The sequence below is a fragment of the Epinephelus fuscoguttatus genome, linkage group LG21, assembly GCF_011397635.1.
Source record: "Epinephelus fuscoguttatus linkage group LG21, E.fuscoguttatus.final_Chr_v1".
Taxonomy (NCBI): domain Eukaryota; kingdom Metazoa; phylum Chordata; class Actinopteri; order Perciformes; family Serranidae; genus Epinephelus; species Epinephelus fuscoguttatus.
The window spans coordinates 2,453,189-2,470,878 of record NC_064772.1 but is presented as its reverse complement, the minus strand read 5'-3'; the positions used below and the strand labels follow the sequence as shown (position 1 = coordinate 2,470,878).

Genomic DNA, 17,690 nt, shown 5'->3' with positions numbered 1-17,690 from the left:
AGCTAATTTTAAATACATTCTATGTATTTTAATCTTTTCTTTGAATAACACTGACAGTATGGGTCTACTGTAATAGACTATTAATCAACAGGCTGCATGACACCATATTACAAATGATTTCACTGAAGGTTTGGACTAAATGAATTTGAAAAAAAAAGAAGAGAATCTAAGATAAATCATCATTTGGATCCTAAATGAATAATCAATTATATACAGTATAGATATGTCACCCAACATAAGCAGTCTAGGGTTCAACTATGCCATCATCTGCAGTTCTATTGGGGCACTCCATAGAGTCACAGGCACAGAACTCAATACAGGGCAAGCCAGCTGCAAAACAAGGACATTTGTTCTGTTGACTGCATTGTTTGTCCTTGCATTAGAGATGTGTAAAGGCCAATTTCCACCAGATGCGTGTTGGTTGTGCCTGCGCTCCGGCATGGCAGCGGAGCCGATAGGATTCCATTCTAGTCAATGTGTGTGTTTCCACCGGCTGCGGCTGTGCTGCGTTCCGGCTCCGTCTCGGCTCCGGCACTCCGAAGCCCTCCGCAACAGATATGCAGGACTTCTATTTGTGCCAGACGCCGGAGCACAACGCAGCAATTCAGCACAGAGCAGATCGTGCGGAGCAGGAAGTCGTGCACAGAAACATAATAAAACATCCGGTTAATTTTCAAATAAAGTACATAGTGTTCACGGCGGATCATATTTCCCTGCACTACACCTTAAAAACTACACAATGGGCAGAGGCAGGCCTGAAGTCAACAGGTCAGGGGTTTTCAGATGTCATTTCACCCCATGAACACCATGGACGAGGAGATATTAATCATGGCAGTGCACCGAGATGTCTTCCGACGGAGCTGCACCGCATCGTACAGCAAACGCAGCCGGTGGGTATTGACGGACAGCGGAGCATGCAGCGGATAACCAGCGCTGCCGTTCCGCAACGGACACGCATCCAGTGGAAATCCGGCGTAAGGTTTTGCACTTCTTGTGCTGCTGCTGCATATTCATCAACTTCCAGCCTTTCCCCACAGGACTCCAGAGCATTGGTTTTCTGTGATGACTGTGGCACCAAACAGCCGTTTGGTACATGGCTCTCAATACATGCTGCCTAAATGCTTCTTCAGCTGGGGGCAGTTGAGAGGCAGGCATGTCTGAGGTGGATGCCAGTACATACCTCAACTCGTCCAGGGTGGTGCACTGATCCCCTTTCTCATTTTTCTTGCAGCCATACAAAATGAGGACATAACATCTGGCTACAGGCAATGAGTCTTGGAGATTTGATGTCAAACCAAATTGACCTAGGTCTTTCAGGTCCTCCCAGTGCTTCTGCAGCTTTGTGAAAGCAGTCATTTTCCCTATTTTAAAAAAGCTGCTTATTGTATCACAGCCGGTCAGTGCATGACAAGCTGGAAGGCACTGACACAGATCTTTTCCCAGCTTTTCGCAGTCTTCAGTTATTGGCACAAACCTCTCTTTGCCTGTATGGCCTTTGTGCATTATGATTGAAGCTGATCCAAACATGCTTTAACTTGCATAATACAAGAGCAACACAAGGACATCAGTGTCATCACACTTGATGATGACTCGTGTGTATGTCTTGGCCAGGTGGATGGCACTATCCTAGTGTTGGCTTCTTCTTGGTCACTCATCAAATCAGGCAGGCTTTCCACACTATCCTTTCTGATGGTTTTGGTTTCTTCTTCGTCTTCAAAACCTCCAGCCAGGATGATCGTCTGTTTGGCAGTGAGTCTACATGGAGCTGAGCTGGTTATGTAATTACACACAAAAGCTGAAAGCATAGCCTTGTTGCCACTGCTTGACATGTACCTCCTGTAATTTGGTACTTTTGTGTGTCCTGAGATCACGTGTTGGTCTTGTATCTCCAACTCCTCCTTGTCTTTCTCTCTCCTGTTGCTTGATGGAGTTTGGGTGGTCATATCTGTCAAAAACCATGGCAACACAACTGATTTTCTCTTCTCCCAATAGCAGTGAAACTATTCTTCTCAGAACGTGTTCTGCAAGGTCACTGAAAGTTTGAAACCCTGATTCATTGAGACTCTGGAGTAAAGCCATACCATCTATGATGTATGCAGATGGTGCTGTTACATCAGGTAAGTGGGACTCACGTGTCACAGTTGACTATCTTCTTGGCCAGGTCAGCTTTGGACGTTTTTCTCATCCTGCCATTATCATAGAATAAAGCAGGTGGTACAGCAGCTAACTCATGAGACAACACATTTTCCATTGACACATTTCTTTGGCTTGAAACTGCTAGAAATCTTCTGAAAAGAACATCCGAGTCCATCTGATGGTATCCAGACTTGCTTTGCGATACTGGTGCTTTCATATCTGCAAAAGTTACGAAGCACTTTTTTTTCGCTGGGTCCCAGAAACTCTTGTTTCTTGTGTCCTTCATAAGGCGTTGCTCTATGAACAGCTGGTTATGGTGGTGGGCATCTTCAAGGAAACAGGACAAACCTTTTGCCACTTTCTCAGAGGCAACTTGAACAGTGACAATATTTATAAGCTCTTCAGGAACACTATCCAGATCAAAGGGGTTTTGGTTTTCATCCACAATCTCCATGATCTTTTGTATGTCTGTCTCATCTCAGATGGTTCTGGAGGATCCATGCGCTTGGTGGGTTTGTGGACCTTGTGTTTTTTTTGCCACAAAGCTCTTTCATGGCATCCACATATTCTGTTGTCACATGCCGTGTCATCAACCATCTTGTGAGAGCTCCCTTCTTAAGAGTGAGACCAACAACTCCACCTTCACTCTTGCTCTCATGGTTGATTGTTTGCTCCAAGGCCTGGTCAGTTGGCACGCAGTTGAAACTCCGCTCGTTAGACCACCGTGCAACAAAGCCACCTTCTTGCAGAAACTGACCCTGGTTGCTGTTGCTGAAGTCTTCTCATTTCGTCAACATAAATTGGCATGTACTTGGAATAGTTGTTTCGTCCAGTAGCCTTGAACCACGGTAAAACTTCCACCATACAGTTCAAGTGAAGTTCAAAGTCTGCATCCATCTCTGCCCGTAGCATTCTCAACAGCAGGTGTACTCCTTGCATGAATGTGAACCAATAAGCAAACGTGGCAGACTGCTTACTTCCTGTTGTTGAAAAAAGGTGAACTGACTTCATGACTTCATCCATGTGTTGATCTTCGATTTCATTGATGCATTGTTTTGTTGATGTCCTGTCTTTTGCATGGAATAAATGTTGTACATCCTTCAGCCGTTCTAACCTTGAGGTTAGTGGTTCCAGTCCTTGTCGCTGTGTCCATGACATCATTGCTTTCCAAAAGAGTCGAAAAAGAGCTTCTTGGATGATCTTCAAGCTTCTCACCCCTCTTGACAGTTGTTTGCCTTGGAGCATTTGCCATGCAGTGTTCTCACCATATACGTCTGACTCAATCAAAATGGCCAGCAGTCCGGCATCTCCATAGAGCATGCCAATGCTGGCAAGATATGCCATTGTGATATGCATGCCTCCCATCTGCATTGTTACCTTTCCATTATGAGATGGTGGTTTGCTCCACAGAATCTCCTGGGCTTTAGTATAAATTGCAAGGTCGGCAGTTACAAGTATATGCTTTTGCCCCAGTTGTGCAGAGAACTGTGTGAGGCGAATCAGTGCTGTGTAGATTGTGTAATAATCTGTTGGTGAAGCTCTTAAAAAAGGCATGTATCGCACAGTGACGACTGGCAGTGACTTATCTGTGATGAATGCATTGAATGCAGACCAGGATGGGACATGCTGTCCTTCCTCCTTGTTGATCCAGGCCAGCTTCCACAGTGTGTCTCTCTTTCCAGCTGTTGTTGAGATGTCACTCTTTGCATTCAGAAGTTGTGATGGCGCAGGTATGGCTTGAGGCTCTGGTCTGACAGGTGGTCTTAAGTATCTGACAATAAATAAACAAGTCTTAGTTGTGCCATCATACATCTACTTTGAAAATCAAACTTATACAACATACTTAATTCACTTGACGTTGACAGTACACAAAGGTAATATGTTCAGCCTACCTGTGAAGGTCTTCTCCATCTTCATCATAGTTGTTGAAGGCAGAAAGGGACTTCTGTGGAATCCTGGCAAGACGATGGACTTCTGTTGTGGTCTGACCTCATCTGTATATAACTGTTGCCATCGCATGAGTGGTCTTTTTTCCATCCAGGGTCTCCTCATTTTGGTCAAAATTGTCTACTGCAGCATCGACCATGCCATGGTCCAAGATTCCGCTGAGGCCAGTGGGTATGTAGGTCCCTTCATTCCTTGTGATTTGATCAGCAGCAACTGATGTGAGAAACTGCCTCACTTCATTGTATGAAGCACAGTGGCCCATAGCATGTAACTCATTGATGAGTGCCTTGCTTTCAAATTCATGATATCGTATAATTGCAAGCCCTAGGGCTCTAGTTTCGCAGACCAGGCGCAGCGGAGGCGCAGCGCACCTGCGCTTCGCCAACTGGGTGTGGCCAGGCGGATTTTGTAAGTTTGGCACACTGTGCGCCCTGGTGCAGCTACTCCTCTATTCCACCTCCGTCCCTCCTACCGGCGCAAGTCAGAAAGAGGGAAGAGAGAAGGCGTGGAGTGGGTTTTACACAGTCGATTCACATCACACCAATCAAATGAGCCCCTCTCCTCCCCCTTAAATGCGCCGTGCGAAGGCGTAATGAGAGTTTACTCAATTGGCCATGGCGGAAGAGAGCAGCAGCATCAGACGGCCAAACTTCTCCCAGGAGGAAACTGATGTTTTGGTCCGGGAGGTCCAAGCTCGCAGTGTCCAAATATACGGAACTGCGAGCAGACCTCCACGGGCTGATGATGCAAAGGTAGCCTGGGAGGAGGTCACCACAATTGTAAATCAATGTTGCGTTTCTCTTGTGCGCGCACGCTCTCTCTTTCACTCTTGCAGTCTCACTCGGTTTCTTTTCTTTTGACTTTTCTAAGATGACAGTTGCTGAATATATACTCCCTATCTGATGCTGTGGCTGTTTGTGGTTGGCTGAGAGGGATGTGAACTCATTAGTTTGCAACTGTGTTAATCAAATCAGGTTGGGTTTCCATTACGCGTACCAAACATGCCAATCCCCTTTGATCTGACATCAGATGTGACAGGACAATCAATACAGAGATACATTTATGTGCTGATTGCAGATAGTTGCATTGAATAGTGGTTTTGTGGCTATTTATTGCATTGTTAATGTGCCTGACATTCTGGAAACCTGCCTGTGAGGTTTTGGTGACGTGTGCGCACTGTCCGCCGGTCAGCCAAACTTCAGCTTACACCGGCTGCGCTCCCCCTGCGCTGACAGTAGATGTGGTTTCAGTTGGCGAGCTTTTAGCGCACCTTCGGCGAAGCCTTTTGGCACGAAACTGTCACTACACCAAGCTGGATCTGTCGACACCTCCCTCTGCTGCGCCGCCACACCCATCTCAGCGCACCTCGGTCTGCCAAACTACCAAACTGAGCGCGCCTCGGGTTGCGCTGCTCGAAACTAGCTCTGCGTGGGGTTCGCCACCCTGCGCCACCCTGCACTGCGCCGCACCGGGAAACTAGAGCCCCTAGTGTTATTAGAGCTTAGATTCTGTGCCCAAGCACAAGCCCGGCCCGACCCGGCCTCACTCTGATTTCTGGTTGCATCTGGTCCTTTGATTTTTGTCTTCATGATATATGAGGCTCTACATAATTTATGATAAGAGACCTGGATTTTGAAACCCAATATGGAAATGAGGCATTTCATAGGACTACATTGCATATTACTACGGTACATTGCATATTGCAGTACAACATTGCCTATTACTACATTGTCTTAACTACATTGCTTATTACTACACATACATTGCATATTACTACATTGTATAATACTAATTAGAGCTACTAGGGAAGCACTAATGCTAAAGCTTGCTTGTGCTTGTAAGCTAATGCTAGCAAGTAACGGTAACTGTGCAGTAACTAGCTAGCTAGCTAAGTACTGTAAGTACAGTAAAAGTTGCTAATCTGTGCAGTAACTAGCAACTAGCCTAACATGAACAGGTGTTTTTTTTTTTTTTAGCTTTTTTACTTAACCAACCTACTCACCGTTCACATTCGGCGGTCTGCTGTGGAGCGCTAACGGTGACGTGCGTGTATGTGTCGTTCCCTCACGAACTGCCGTGAACTGTACGGTGACGCACACCCACAAAGTCAGTGGAGAGAGCGGCGCTGGGGAGGACCAATCACACGTTACCAAAATAATGGTAGAGCCAATCGATGAGTGGTACGAGGTTAGAGGCGGGACGCATGGTAGACACCAACGATTGTTAACCCTTAGTGTACCATATTGAGCGGACACTAACAGCCAGTGTTTATATTGGTAGGGACAATACAGAAGGGGCTGAATATTGGTAGGGACGTGTCCCTACCGTCCCTACCCAATCCTACGGGCTACTGTTCAATGTCAAGGTCAAGCGGAGATCAATTTCTACTGGGTATTTTGTCAGCAGAGTAATTGAGTAAAACCTACATTAATTTAGACTTCCAGTTTAAAATCTCACACATCTTACCTTTCTTCAGGTACCAAATGTATGCCTGCAGCCCCTGTAGTTATTGAGATATACTCATTTGAATGTTGGTATGTTGTTTTAGGTGGAACATAAAAAAACATGCTCAGGGCTTAAAGTGCTGGCTGCACTAGTTGGGCTGGTGACATCAAAGGGTGGAGTGAATAGTCAAATAACCTACTTTTATGATAAGATAGCACTCTTTGGAACATATTAATAACATTTTGGGGTGATAGTTATCCTTACTTTAATAATGAGATATATATATGTATATATATATATATATATATATATATATATATATATATATATATATATATATATACACACATACCTTTTGGATTTTGTATTTCCTAATAAATTCTCGCCTATAATTCATATTGTATTCATATTGTATGCAATAACTGTCTGTGAACATCCAGTCCAATGTCACCAAATCCAGTCCAATTTGGTGACATTCTGATGATTATTTCCAGAGATACATCTGATAAGGCAGATGCTGTCCCTTTTGGAGGAGCCACAATTTTAACAATTTTCGGTTTTGGGGAGTATCCAAACATCAACCAAATAAACTAAGTTTGCAGTAAAATATTTTTATACAACCATCCATTTCAGAAACTAGACTTATTAACTTATTAAAGTTATGAAAAAACATGGTTGTGCTTTGTTCTACCTCGGGTAGGGGTATCTCAAAAACTAAAGCCTTTTTTGGGATTTGTTGTTGTTTTTTGCACTGTTTGGCTGTATTTGAAAGTTAATGAGCAGGAAGTGCCAGCCAGACTGTTTTCTGTATTGTAAAAACAGAGAGTGAAAACACTGAGATCAAACAGTAAAACTCACTCACTCACTCAAACCTTTATTTAAGACTTGGGAAATCAATTGAGGGAGACTCTCATTTTCAATGATGCCGAGCATGAACAAAGACGTTAAAACAATTAATAGGCAAAGCAAATGCCACAGCCCCTTTCCTCTGTTTTCTCTGGTCATTTCAAAAGTGTGTGAAAAGACCATTGTTCCAGCAGTAAAATGAATGGATTAATGTTCTTTATAAGTAATGCTCTTTCTCATACTGTTTATGTTGATTATGTAACACATTTCTGTTAAAGTTCACTGCCGTAAGATTTTACGCTTACTTCTTCATGTTGTTGGCATTACATCCATTAAAAAAAAAACAAGTAAAAAAACAGTTGTCATTGTGAAATCCACAAAGTCACATTAAAATCAACCTTTCATGTTATCTTATTGATATTAATTAATTTCATTAATCAAAGCTGCTGTCTCATGTAGATCTGTTGGCTGAACACAAGATGGTGCTGTTGTTTTGCAACATTGCATTACCTGCTGTTTGACTGAAACTGTGTGTATGTGTGAGTGGAGGAGGGTGTCTGTCTGTCTGTCTGTCTGTCTGTCTGTCTGTCTGTCCGTCCGTCCTACCTTTACCCACATCAGTACAGGTGAGGTGACTGTCAGTCTGTCAGTGTGAATATGAACTCCACCCTGAGCCCTGGACAAACAATAAGCCGCCACTCAGTTTGTGTGTTTGTGCATGAAAGGTCAACTAATATTTTTCCATTCAAATATTTACATTGTTCAGAATGTACTTTCCGTACTGTTTTTCTTTGTATTTCTTTGAATATTGGACGATCATTAATTTGGTCCTCCATAGTGGGCAGAAAATGTCTTTAAAGGTTCCCCTTAAGTCCAGCTCCTGCTGCATTACATTAGTTTGATTTTAATGTCTGAAATGGAGGTGGCAGAGGACCCCTGGAATACCAACCTGACATGATCCTCTTATCTCAACAACAGTCGACCCTTTAAAACACAAAACCGAAACAGCAAGAAAAACCTGCAGAAAGCTCACAGCTTTCTTTTCTCCTCCAATGATCTGTGTGCCATTAAAGAATAAAATAAAATGAATGAAACTGCACATGTGCAAATAAAAACAAAAAAAAACAAAACACCTTAGAAATCTCCTAAGCTTCCCAGAACCCTTAGAAACCTACAGCTACCTACTGAAAATATATTTTTAAAAAAAAGTTCATTATTATTACTTAAATGTTGTTTCTCTTCTTCTCAGCATCTCTGGCAGGAATGAGGCTCCAGCAAGGAGACATCGCTGTAAGTTAACATAAAACCAGTCTGTCGTTTAGCCTGTGGAGGAGGAAGTACTCAGATCCTTTACTGCAGTAAAAGTACCAATAGCCTACTACACAGTAAAAATACTCTGTTACAGTAAAAGTACTTCAATGAAAGTGTTCCTTCAGTAAAAGTATGAAGGTATAATCAGTAAAATGTTGTTAAAGTGTCAAACTGTTAATATTACAATATTTGATCTCATTACATGATTCTGACTTATGCATTAATGTTAAAGGAGGATTTTACTGTTGGAAATGGTTGAGATGGAGCTCATTTTGAACTATTAACTAATGATGATTTTTGTTATGGATTAATCGGCTGATTATTTTCTCCATTAATCGATTGATTGTTTGCTTTCTAAATTAGTGAAAATAGTGTGCCGTGTTCGTCACAATGACCCAGAGCACAAAGTGACACATTCACAACGTTTGTTTGTTTAACCCCAACATTATTACTGATACATTACAATCACTAACATTATAACCAATACATTACAGTTATTAACATTATTACCAATACATTACAACTATTAAAGGAAATGGCCACTTTAGAATGAAAATACAGACAGTACTTACTCACCCTCATGCCGACAAGAAGTCCAGTGTAGTTTTTTAATCCACAAAACTTGTTCGGGGTATCGGAGGATAACAGCCAGCCGGATTTTTCCATATACTTGAAGTGCACGGAACCCACATTTTGAAAATGTAATAAAAATCTGTGCTAATGCATTTCAAAAACATCAGAATTGCTTGTCTGTCGTAATCCAAGTGCCCTGAAGCCGCGACATGCAAAACTGACTTGAAAAGAAGTAATTTACGCCACTTTTATAGCATAATTTCTCACTGTGGTCAGTTAGCCTGCCCTGCAGGCATGCTGTGTTTACATGGCAACTCGCACGAGACTAGCTGATGGCTAGTGGTGGTGCTAGTTCTCGAGTCTTGCGCTACACTGGACTTCTTGTCGGCATGAGGGTGACTACTGTCTGTATTTTCATTCTAAAGTGGCCATTTCCTTTAATATAATTACCAATACATTACAATTATTAACATTATCACTAATACATTAGTTACCAACATTATTACTAATACATTACAGTTTCTAACATCATTACTAATAAATTACAGTCACTAACATTATTACTAATACATTATGGTTATTAACATTATTAGTACTACATTGCAGTAATTAACATTATTACTAATACATTACAGTTATTACCATTATTACTAATACATAACAATTACATTATTATTCAACGGAAAAGTTTGTAAAGCTGGAACCATTAAATATTTTTACAGGAAAATTACTTCAGCTATCAAAATTGATTCACTTTAAGTTTCTGTCAAACCACTAATGGATTATGGACTTATGATTTCAGCTGGAGTCAGCTGGACTCAGCTGCACTATGAAGTGTTTATAACTAAACATCAGATTTTACAAACTTTTCATATGTTTTGTCTCAAAAGTCTTAATTTGTAAAGTAACTAAACACTCAAGTACAGTGCAAGTAGCTGGAAATTGTACTTAAATACAGTACTTGAATAAATGTACTTATTCCACCACTACATTGAGCTAACACTTTGGTCAAAATGTGTGTGTCCAGGTGAGTTTGGGTACCAGTGATACAGTGTTTCTATGGATCCAGCAACCTTGCCCGGCGTTGGAGGGTCACATCTTCTGTAACCCAGTGGACTGGCAGGCGTTCATGGCTCTGCTGTGGTATGTGTGTTTGCATTTACACCTTTAATAAGCAGCGGTATAAAGAGACAGACTAAATGGTTCTGACTTAAGGTGAAAATAACACCTGCAGGTCTATTAGCTATACCAGAACTGCTCTCTCTGGGTGTTTACCAGATATTCATTAATTTTGTGTGTTTTTTATGTAATAGTTTCCCATTTTGGGAAATATTTGCCAATACCAGATTCAGATTGATTCCATTCTCATATCAATAGCCTACAGTTAGATATGAATCTACAGCAGGTGGTTAGCTTAGCTTAGCATAGCACAAAAACTGAAGACTGGGGGAAACAGCTAGCCTGGCTCTGTCCAAAAGTAATATAATCCTCTCCCCTTCTAAATCCCCTTTCCCTTCTAAATTTCTCTGATGTTTTATAACTGGTTGGTATGGAAGCCCATTGCTGCCAATGTAATGGAAAAAGAAGAAACTGAAACTGAATAAGAAACTTATAAGTCATTTTAATAAGAAACTTTTGCATCGGAAAATTATGACTAAAGCACTATTCGGACGGGATTAGTTTTACATAGGTACGTAGCGTAAAGTAATAATTACCAGAGATTTTAGTCCCGTCAGAATGTGCCATGTCAGTAATCATTACCGCACGATGTCAGTAAAGATTACCGCGACTTTTACCTTCTGTAAAAGGGTCCCGGAAAATTACCTCAGGTAATACTAATCCTGTACGAATAGACCAGCAGTAAATATCTGTGTTAGGGCTTTCAAAAAAAATTGAAGTTCGAAATATATTCGAATATATATATTTTTTATAAGTTCGAACCTAAATTTGATAATTCGAATATCATTGATAATTAGTTAATACTATCAGTAATGTTGTATATCACGGCGAATCCCGTTTGGGCGGAGATGGCTTGCGCACAAGCCAGTCCAGAGAGGGACATAGAGACGGAGGGAGAGGCGCCGACGGAGGAGCCTGCTGCGCCAACACCACCCACTGCGCTGTCCGTGAAGTTTGACCTGTTCAGGGAGACATACAGGGAGAGTGTTGCACCTGCTGCCTCCCTGCCTACCCTTTTTGAAGAAAAGATGAAACGTTACCAGAATGAGACACCACTATGAGCGATCAGGATCCGCTGTTGCAGTGGAAAAATACGCACTGAAGTATCCAAACATTGCTCAGATAGCGAGGCAGAAGTTGGTCATACCTGGCACTTCAGTGAGGTTAGAACGGGTGTTTTCATCCAAGTGTCACATTCATATTGCGTCAGCAATAAGCATGTTATTTTTTTGTTTTTTTATGTTAAAAAAAAAAATAATAAAAAAAATAAATAAATTTGAATATTATTCAAACTCTACTAAATTAATTCGAAAATATTCGAACTCAGTTTTATGGGGCTTTTGACAGTCCTATCATGCGCACATGATGACAGGAGGGGACGGCGGTGCGTGAATGGATTTACCCCTCCCATTTGTGGTAGTTTTACTGATATTTCTTATCCCGTGCAAATTGGCCATTAATATTACCGACGCCCTGTGGTTAAGTGACATTACCCCACGTGCCCATGTAAAACTAATCTCATCCGAATAGTGCTTTTGTAAGTCAAAAATAATGACTTAGTATCTTGAAATAATGATAAAGTACTGCAAAATTATGACTTAGTATCTCAAAATTATGACTAAGCATGGAAAAATTATTAGTTATTAACTCAAATTAATGACTTCATATCAATATTGCCAAATTATGATTTAGTGACTGAAAATAATGACAGTTAGTGAAATGAATGATGATGAAATAATGACTCGATCATAACAAAATCATTTAGAATTGTGACTCAGTATTTCAAAATAAGGAGTTTGTATTTCAAAATTACAACTTAGAATTTCAAATCTATGATTTAGTTTGGCAAAATTATGACCAAGTAACCCAGGGACTTACTGTGTCAAAATAATGACTATGATAAAATTATAAGTATTAAAAAAATAGGATTTAGTGACTCAAAATAATGACTTTGTATTGAAAAACTTTGACTTCATATTTCAAAATAATGACTTAGTATCCTGAAATGATGATTAGTATTGCAAAATTATGACTTAGTATTTCAAAATAATGACTTAGTATCTTGAAAGGATTTAGTATCACAAAATTATAACTTAGCATCCCAGGATGTTGACCTAATATGTTGAAATGATTTACAATTAAAACATTATGACATTATGACTAAGTACCTCGTACCTCCTACTTTCTCAAAAATAATCTCATTATCTTGAATAGTTTCTTATTATTGTGACTTACAGATTTTTTTTTCATCACATTGGTGGAAATGGGCTTCCATAACTTTGTTTGATTTGTGTACAAACAAAATTTACAGGGATGTGGTGCTGGACTTTGTTTTTTTAGCTGGGACCAGTTGCCTGGCAACCAGCAGGAAGTTACTTAACATTCCACAAAATCCACATTGTCTCTTCTTTGCACAAATGCTATAGGAACATTTCAGTGTTAACCATTTTTATATTCTTACAGAGCTGCTCAGCTGACTATCTTCATTAATTTAATTGAGGTTAACTGTGGCACAAGTGTGCACCGTGCAGCTGTATTACAGTATGTAGGAAAAAATGAACAGAAATACAAAAACACATACCAGATCAGATTCCATATTCTTGACTGAGCTAGTCATCCATCCCAAAAGGCATCAATTCATCAAAGGAAAAGAAGGATGGGGGACTAAGAAAGATGAAGTATATATCTGTAAAAGAGAAACTGTAAGAAATATAATATTTAAAAGAATAGAAAGGTAATAAAAAAAACCCATTAAGAGCAATGAGGAAAAAACAAACTTTAGCTAAAATGCAGTGAAGGAGAGGAAATGTAGGAAAAGAAGAAGAGAAGTGGAGCAATGGACACAGATAGATTAAAAGGATGAATGGTATAACCTGCAGGCTGGCTGGAGGCAGTGAAAGTTAAAACCCACTGAGACTGAGCCACTTGTTTGTTAAAAAGCTGCAGAAGAAAAAAAACCCTCTCGGGTTTATTGATTTCCTCCAACAACAAAAAGGAGGAAACATTCTGGGCGGTTTGCTGCTGCAGCCTCAGGAAAGCTCCATCAGTGTACAGCACTCAGACCTTCAACACGTTGTCAGTATGCTTTCTGTTAGTTCACCTGCAGGAGGTCCAAGGTTCCTCTTGTCTGTGAGACTGTATCAGTTCATTCTGCCTTTTTATGCCTTTTTCTAGTTAACATCACAGAAATATACGACATTAAAAACCGCAGAACAGCTAAGAGGAGTATGATTGTACAAATTAATAGAGCTTCAATGGACTAACCTTTAATTTCAAGACATTTTATGTGTATTATTTATATTTTACAAATATTTTTCAGTTATTATTACAGTTACTTGTTTGTTCCACACAGAAGGATTTTAATACTTTGTTTTACCTGCCTTTTGTTTGTGGTTCAATAAAGAATAATAAATAGAAAATGTGTGTGTGTGGGTGTGTCTCCACAGCTTTAAGAATGGTTCTCTGACGAGGGAACGAATCAGGAACGAGTGTGCTGGAGGATCATGGGAACATTTTTCAGTAGCCTTGAGAGAAACACCGCTTGGAAACAACGGAAACATAGGTTATTTTCTTTCTTTACCATTTCCCACCTCCTTTAATCCAAATTTCCATCCTTCCTTCATTTTGTCTTACCTCCTTTACCCCAACTTTTCTTTCCTTCCTTCCTTCCTTCCTTCCTTCCTTCCATCCTTCCTTCCTTCCTTCCTTCTGTCTCAACTCCTTAACCACCACTTTACTTCCTTCTTTTTTTTCTTTTCCTATGTCCTTCTCTGTCCCCTCTGGAATTTCTCAATTGTGGGATCAATAAAGGTGTATCTTATCTTACCTCTATGTTCATTCTTTCTTCCTCCCTAACCCCTTCATTTCTTTTTTCAATCTACTTTCCTTAGTTTCCTTTTCCTTCCTTCTTTTCCTGCATTATTTCTTCCCTCCCTCCTTTTGTATTTACCTATTTCCTTCTTCTCAAATTCCACTTTACCTGTCTTTCTTCCTCCCTTCTTTCTTGTTATGTTTTCTAACTCATTTGCTCATAAATTCATTCTTTCCCTCCTTTTCTTCCTTCTCCTTTCTTTATTTTTCTGCTTCCTTTCTTCCATCTTTCCTGCTACCTGTTTTTGCTTTCCCTTGCTTCCTTAACTTTTAACTCCTCTTTCGTCCCTCCCCCCTCTGATTGGTTGTTTAATGTGTTTCCAGGCTTTTATTTTGACACCTTGGAGATCACACCTCCTGCAATTGGAGTTCATCGCTTCAACCAGGATGACAACAAGGTTGGTGGTGAGACATTCAGACACACACAGGGAGAAACGGAGGGTGTTTCTCAAAGTCAAGGATCCTGCAGAGGTAAGGCAAGAGTCCTCCCTAGCATTCAGTGGACACACATTGGAACAGGCTAACAAATGTCTCCACGTGATCATCGTTAACCCTCAGCAGACTGAGGGGGTTTCAGTTAGTGATAATTTTGGCACTCTGTAATGTTGTTGGACAGTTTTAAACACATGTACCAGTGTTGTCAGAATCACGTGACTTTTAGGGAGAATGTATTTCTGGATCATATTTAAGAGTAAGTAAGTAATGAAGTAAAGACTACAGCTGAAAAAGTTCTAAATGATCATTTACAGTATATAAACAGACTCACAGACAGAATCATTTAACAGTGATCCCTTTTTTAATACATATTTTCTGTGTGCGTGACCACACACTGCGCTACAATAATACGAATAGCGGATCTGATGAGCTGCGCTGCTCTGAAACAGCTGATCGCACCAATTGTAGCCTACATCATACCACTGGGTAATCCTCTGAAATAAGTTCACCTCAAAACAAAAGAGTGATGCTTTGACCTGCAGGATATTCTAATGTCTTTACTGTGGCCGCTCTCACCGCGATTCCCCCAAAATATACACCTACTGAAACTGGTAGAATGAAAACAGTTATCAAGTCGTTATCATGTGAATAGTGGGGGCACTTAGCGCTCCATCTCTGCTGTGAATGAGTCATTTAAAACTTTTATGTTTTATCTAAATCACGTTATTTAAAAAATCTCATTATGCAGCTTTGGACACATTGGAAAGTGTAAATTATGAGGTTTCTGTCAATACTTTTTTCACACTTGTATGATAAAAACTCAGGTGGAGACATTAATCCAAATACTAAATGACATATTTATCTAAATCCTGCCAACTCGGAAGGATCCATAACATTGGAACAGCCCCTCGGCGGCATAACGTCCTTCAAATTCGGCTGTTTGAGGATCCTTTCTTGACATTGAGAAACACCTAGTGAAAGTTTTTAGTTCAGCTTGTTCATGTTCCACCTGTCCACCTGTCCTGCAGGTGTCCTCACTGAGTCCTCAAGTGGAGGTTCGGGCGCTGGTGGAGGGTCAGTTTCTGTCCAGGAGGCTCCATGCTGAGAGGCTGGGATACTCCATCAGTAAGAACCCCACCTCTCCACCTTTATTTAAAGCCTGCTCTGCTCTTCATGTTTCCTTTCTTTCTTTCTTTCTTTCTTTCTTTCTTTCTATATTACAAATTTTTACTGAACAATCTATTTTTGCATTAATTTTTAACTTACTTTTAATTTATTGATTCATTTTAAAATGTATTTCTTTCTTTCTTTCTTTCTTTCTTTCTTTCTTTCTTTATTTTTGTGTCCATCTGCTTCCTTCAATATCTGTTGAGTCCTTAACTTTGATAATTTTGTATTTTTTTTCTTTCTTTGTTATTTGCTTCTTACATGACATTTTACCTTCCCTTCCTTCCTTCTTTAATTCATTATGTACTTTATCTACCTTGTTTTTATGCTGTTGCTGTTGATGTGGACAGAGGCATAATGCTATCTCAAGAATGCCTTGAAGAGAATTTCTTCAACTTTGGCATAAACGTCCACATTGACTCAACAAAGAACTGATTAGATTCGGGTGGTCAATGGTCAAGGTCACTGCGACCTTGCGTTTGTCTTATTCATATGAACACAATATCTCAAAAACACCTTGAGGGAATTTCTTTGAATTTGGCACAAACGTCCACTTTGACACAGAGATTAATTTAGTATAATTCGGTGGTCAAAGGTCTCTGTGACCTTACAAAACATGTTTTTAGCCATGAATTAAACATTTCACATTATGACAAAATTTCACACAAATATCTAATGGGATAAAACAATGAAGTGATATCATTTTATATCTCAAAGGTCAAAGTTCAGCTTTACTGTGACATCACAGTGTTCTGCATAAAACACTTTTCTGGTCATTACTCAGCAGCTTATTTCAGGAGCAGAAGGGGAGACCATTGGTCAGACACTGATTGGTGACACTAAACTGTGATGATTGTATAGATCTTCTGAATGTGAAGCATCTATGTTGTAGAATTTGTAGCTTCTTTGAAGCAACTTGTATTTTTGAGGCATTGTCGGCTGTATGTGAGCCTGGACAGATATTGATGTAAACTGTAACTGAAACTTGGCTGGTTGGCGAAGGCATACAACCATGAGGTGGTAATTGTAGTTTTTTACAGGAAGTTCTTCTTTTGTTGTTGAATATTTGATTAAAACATTAAAACCACTCACAGAGGGTTTCTCTTACCAGCCACTATCAGCTGCAGCGTCCGTAAGTTTTAGTCTCAGGTGAATGATAAAACTTCATTCATGTGTGTTTTAGTTCCAGGAACCAGAGTGTTGGCAACAGGAGGAGCCTCATCTAATAAAGAGATCCTGCAGGTCAGTCCTCGGCCTCACCCGTCTGTCTCACAATTATTATTACTATGATTACAGTGTTGTTTGTTGTGTCAGTAATATTCCAGGTGAGGTTACATCCCCTGCTGAGGGAGGAAGTCTCTCACTCTAATCTGTGGTTTTGATGAACTGACCTATTTCTGTATGAATTATTTTCATCCAAAAATGTTTTTAAATATGCCATTTTGAAGAACATTCAGACATTAAAAGTTGTATTTTTTTTTGCATCCATTACCAACAATTTAAGTGAAACTGTTTAATTAAGTGGCCTTAACAGAGATTGCTTAATAAACACTTCCCTCAGTATATATGACTTTGGAGGATAAAAATTGCCAAAATAACAAATGAATACATAAACAAATGACTTTGTCAATTAATATGTCATTAAGTTATATAAAAAAAATAAATGTAGGCACTGATTTGTTTATAAAATGTAAATTAATATTTCTGTTATTATTTGGTTCTTTATTTAATTTTGTATTAATTCCCCTATTTATTGACTTAACTCTTTAATTTCCCTTTCA

The 17,690-nt window shown here is 39.8% G+C and overlaps 1 protein-coding gene across 3 annotated transcripts in view; it reads left to right on the top strand.

Moving 5' to 3' along the window:
• Positions 1-17,690, top strand: part of xylb (xylulokinase homolog (H. influenzae)) — a 294,008-nt gene that overhangs the window by 99,329 nt on the left and 176,989 nt on the right. For all 3 annotated transcript variants that reach the window (XR_007448299.1, XM_049565798.1, XM_049565799.1), the window contains exons 11-16: positions 8,624-8,664; positions 10,286-10,401; positions 13,884-13,999; positions 14,632-14,705; positions 15,771-15,867; positions 17,093-17,151. Coding sequence is in view for 2 of the 3 variants with exons in the window: in XM_049565798.1 (XP_049421755.1) it covers positions 8,624-8,664; positions 10,286-10,401; positions 13,884-13,999; positions 14,632-14,705; positions 15,771-15,867; positions 17,093-17,151 (503 nt within the window). In the remaining variant the exon portion in view is untranslated. The remainder of the gene's footprint in view (positions 1-8,623; positions 8,665-10,285; positions 10,402-13,883; positions 14,000-14,631; positions 14,706-15,770; positions 15,868-17,092; positions 17,152-17,690) is intronic.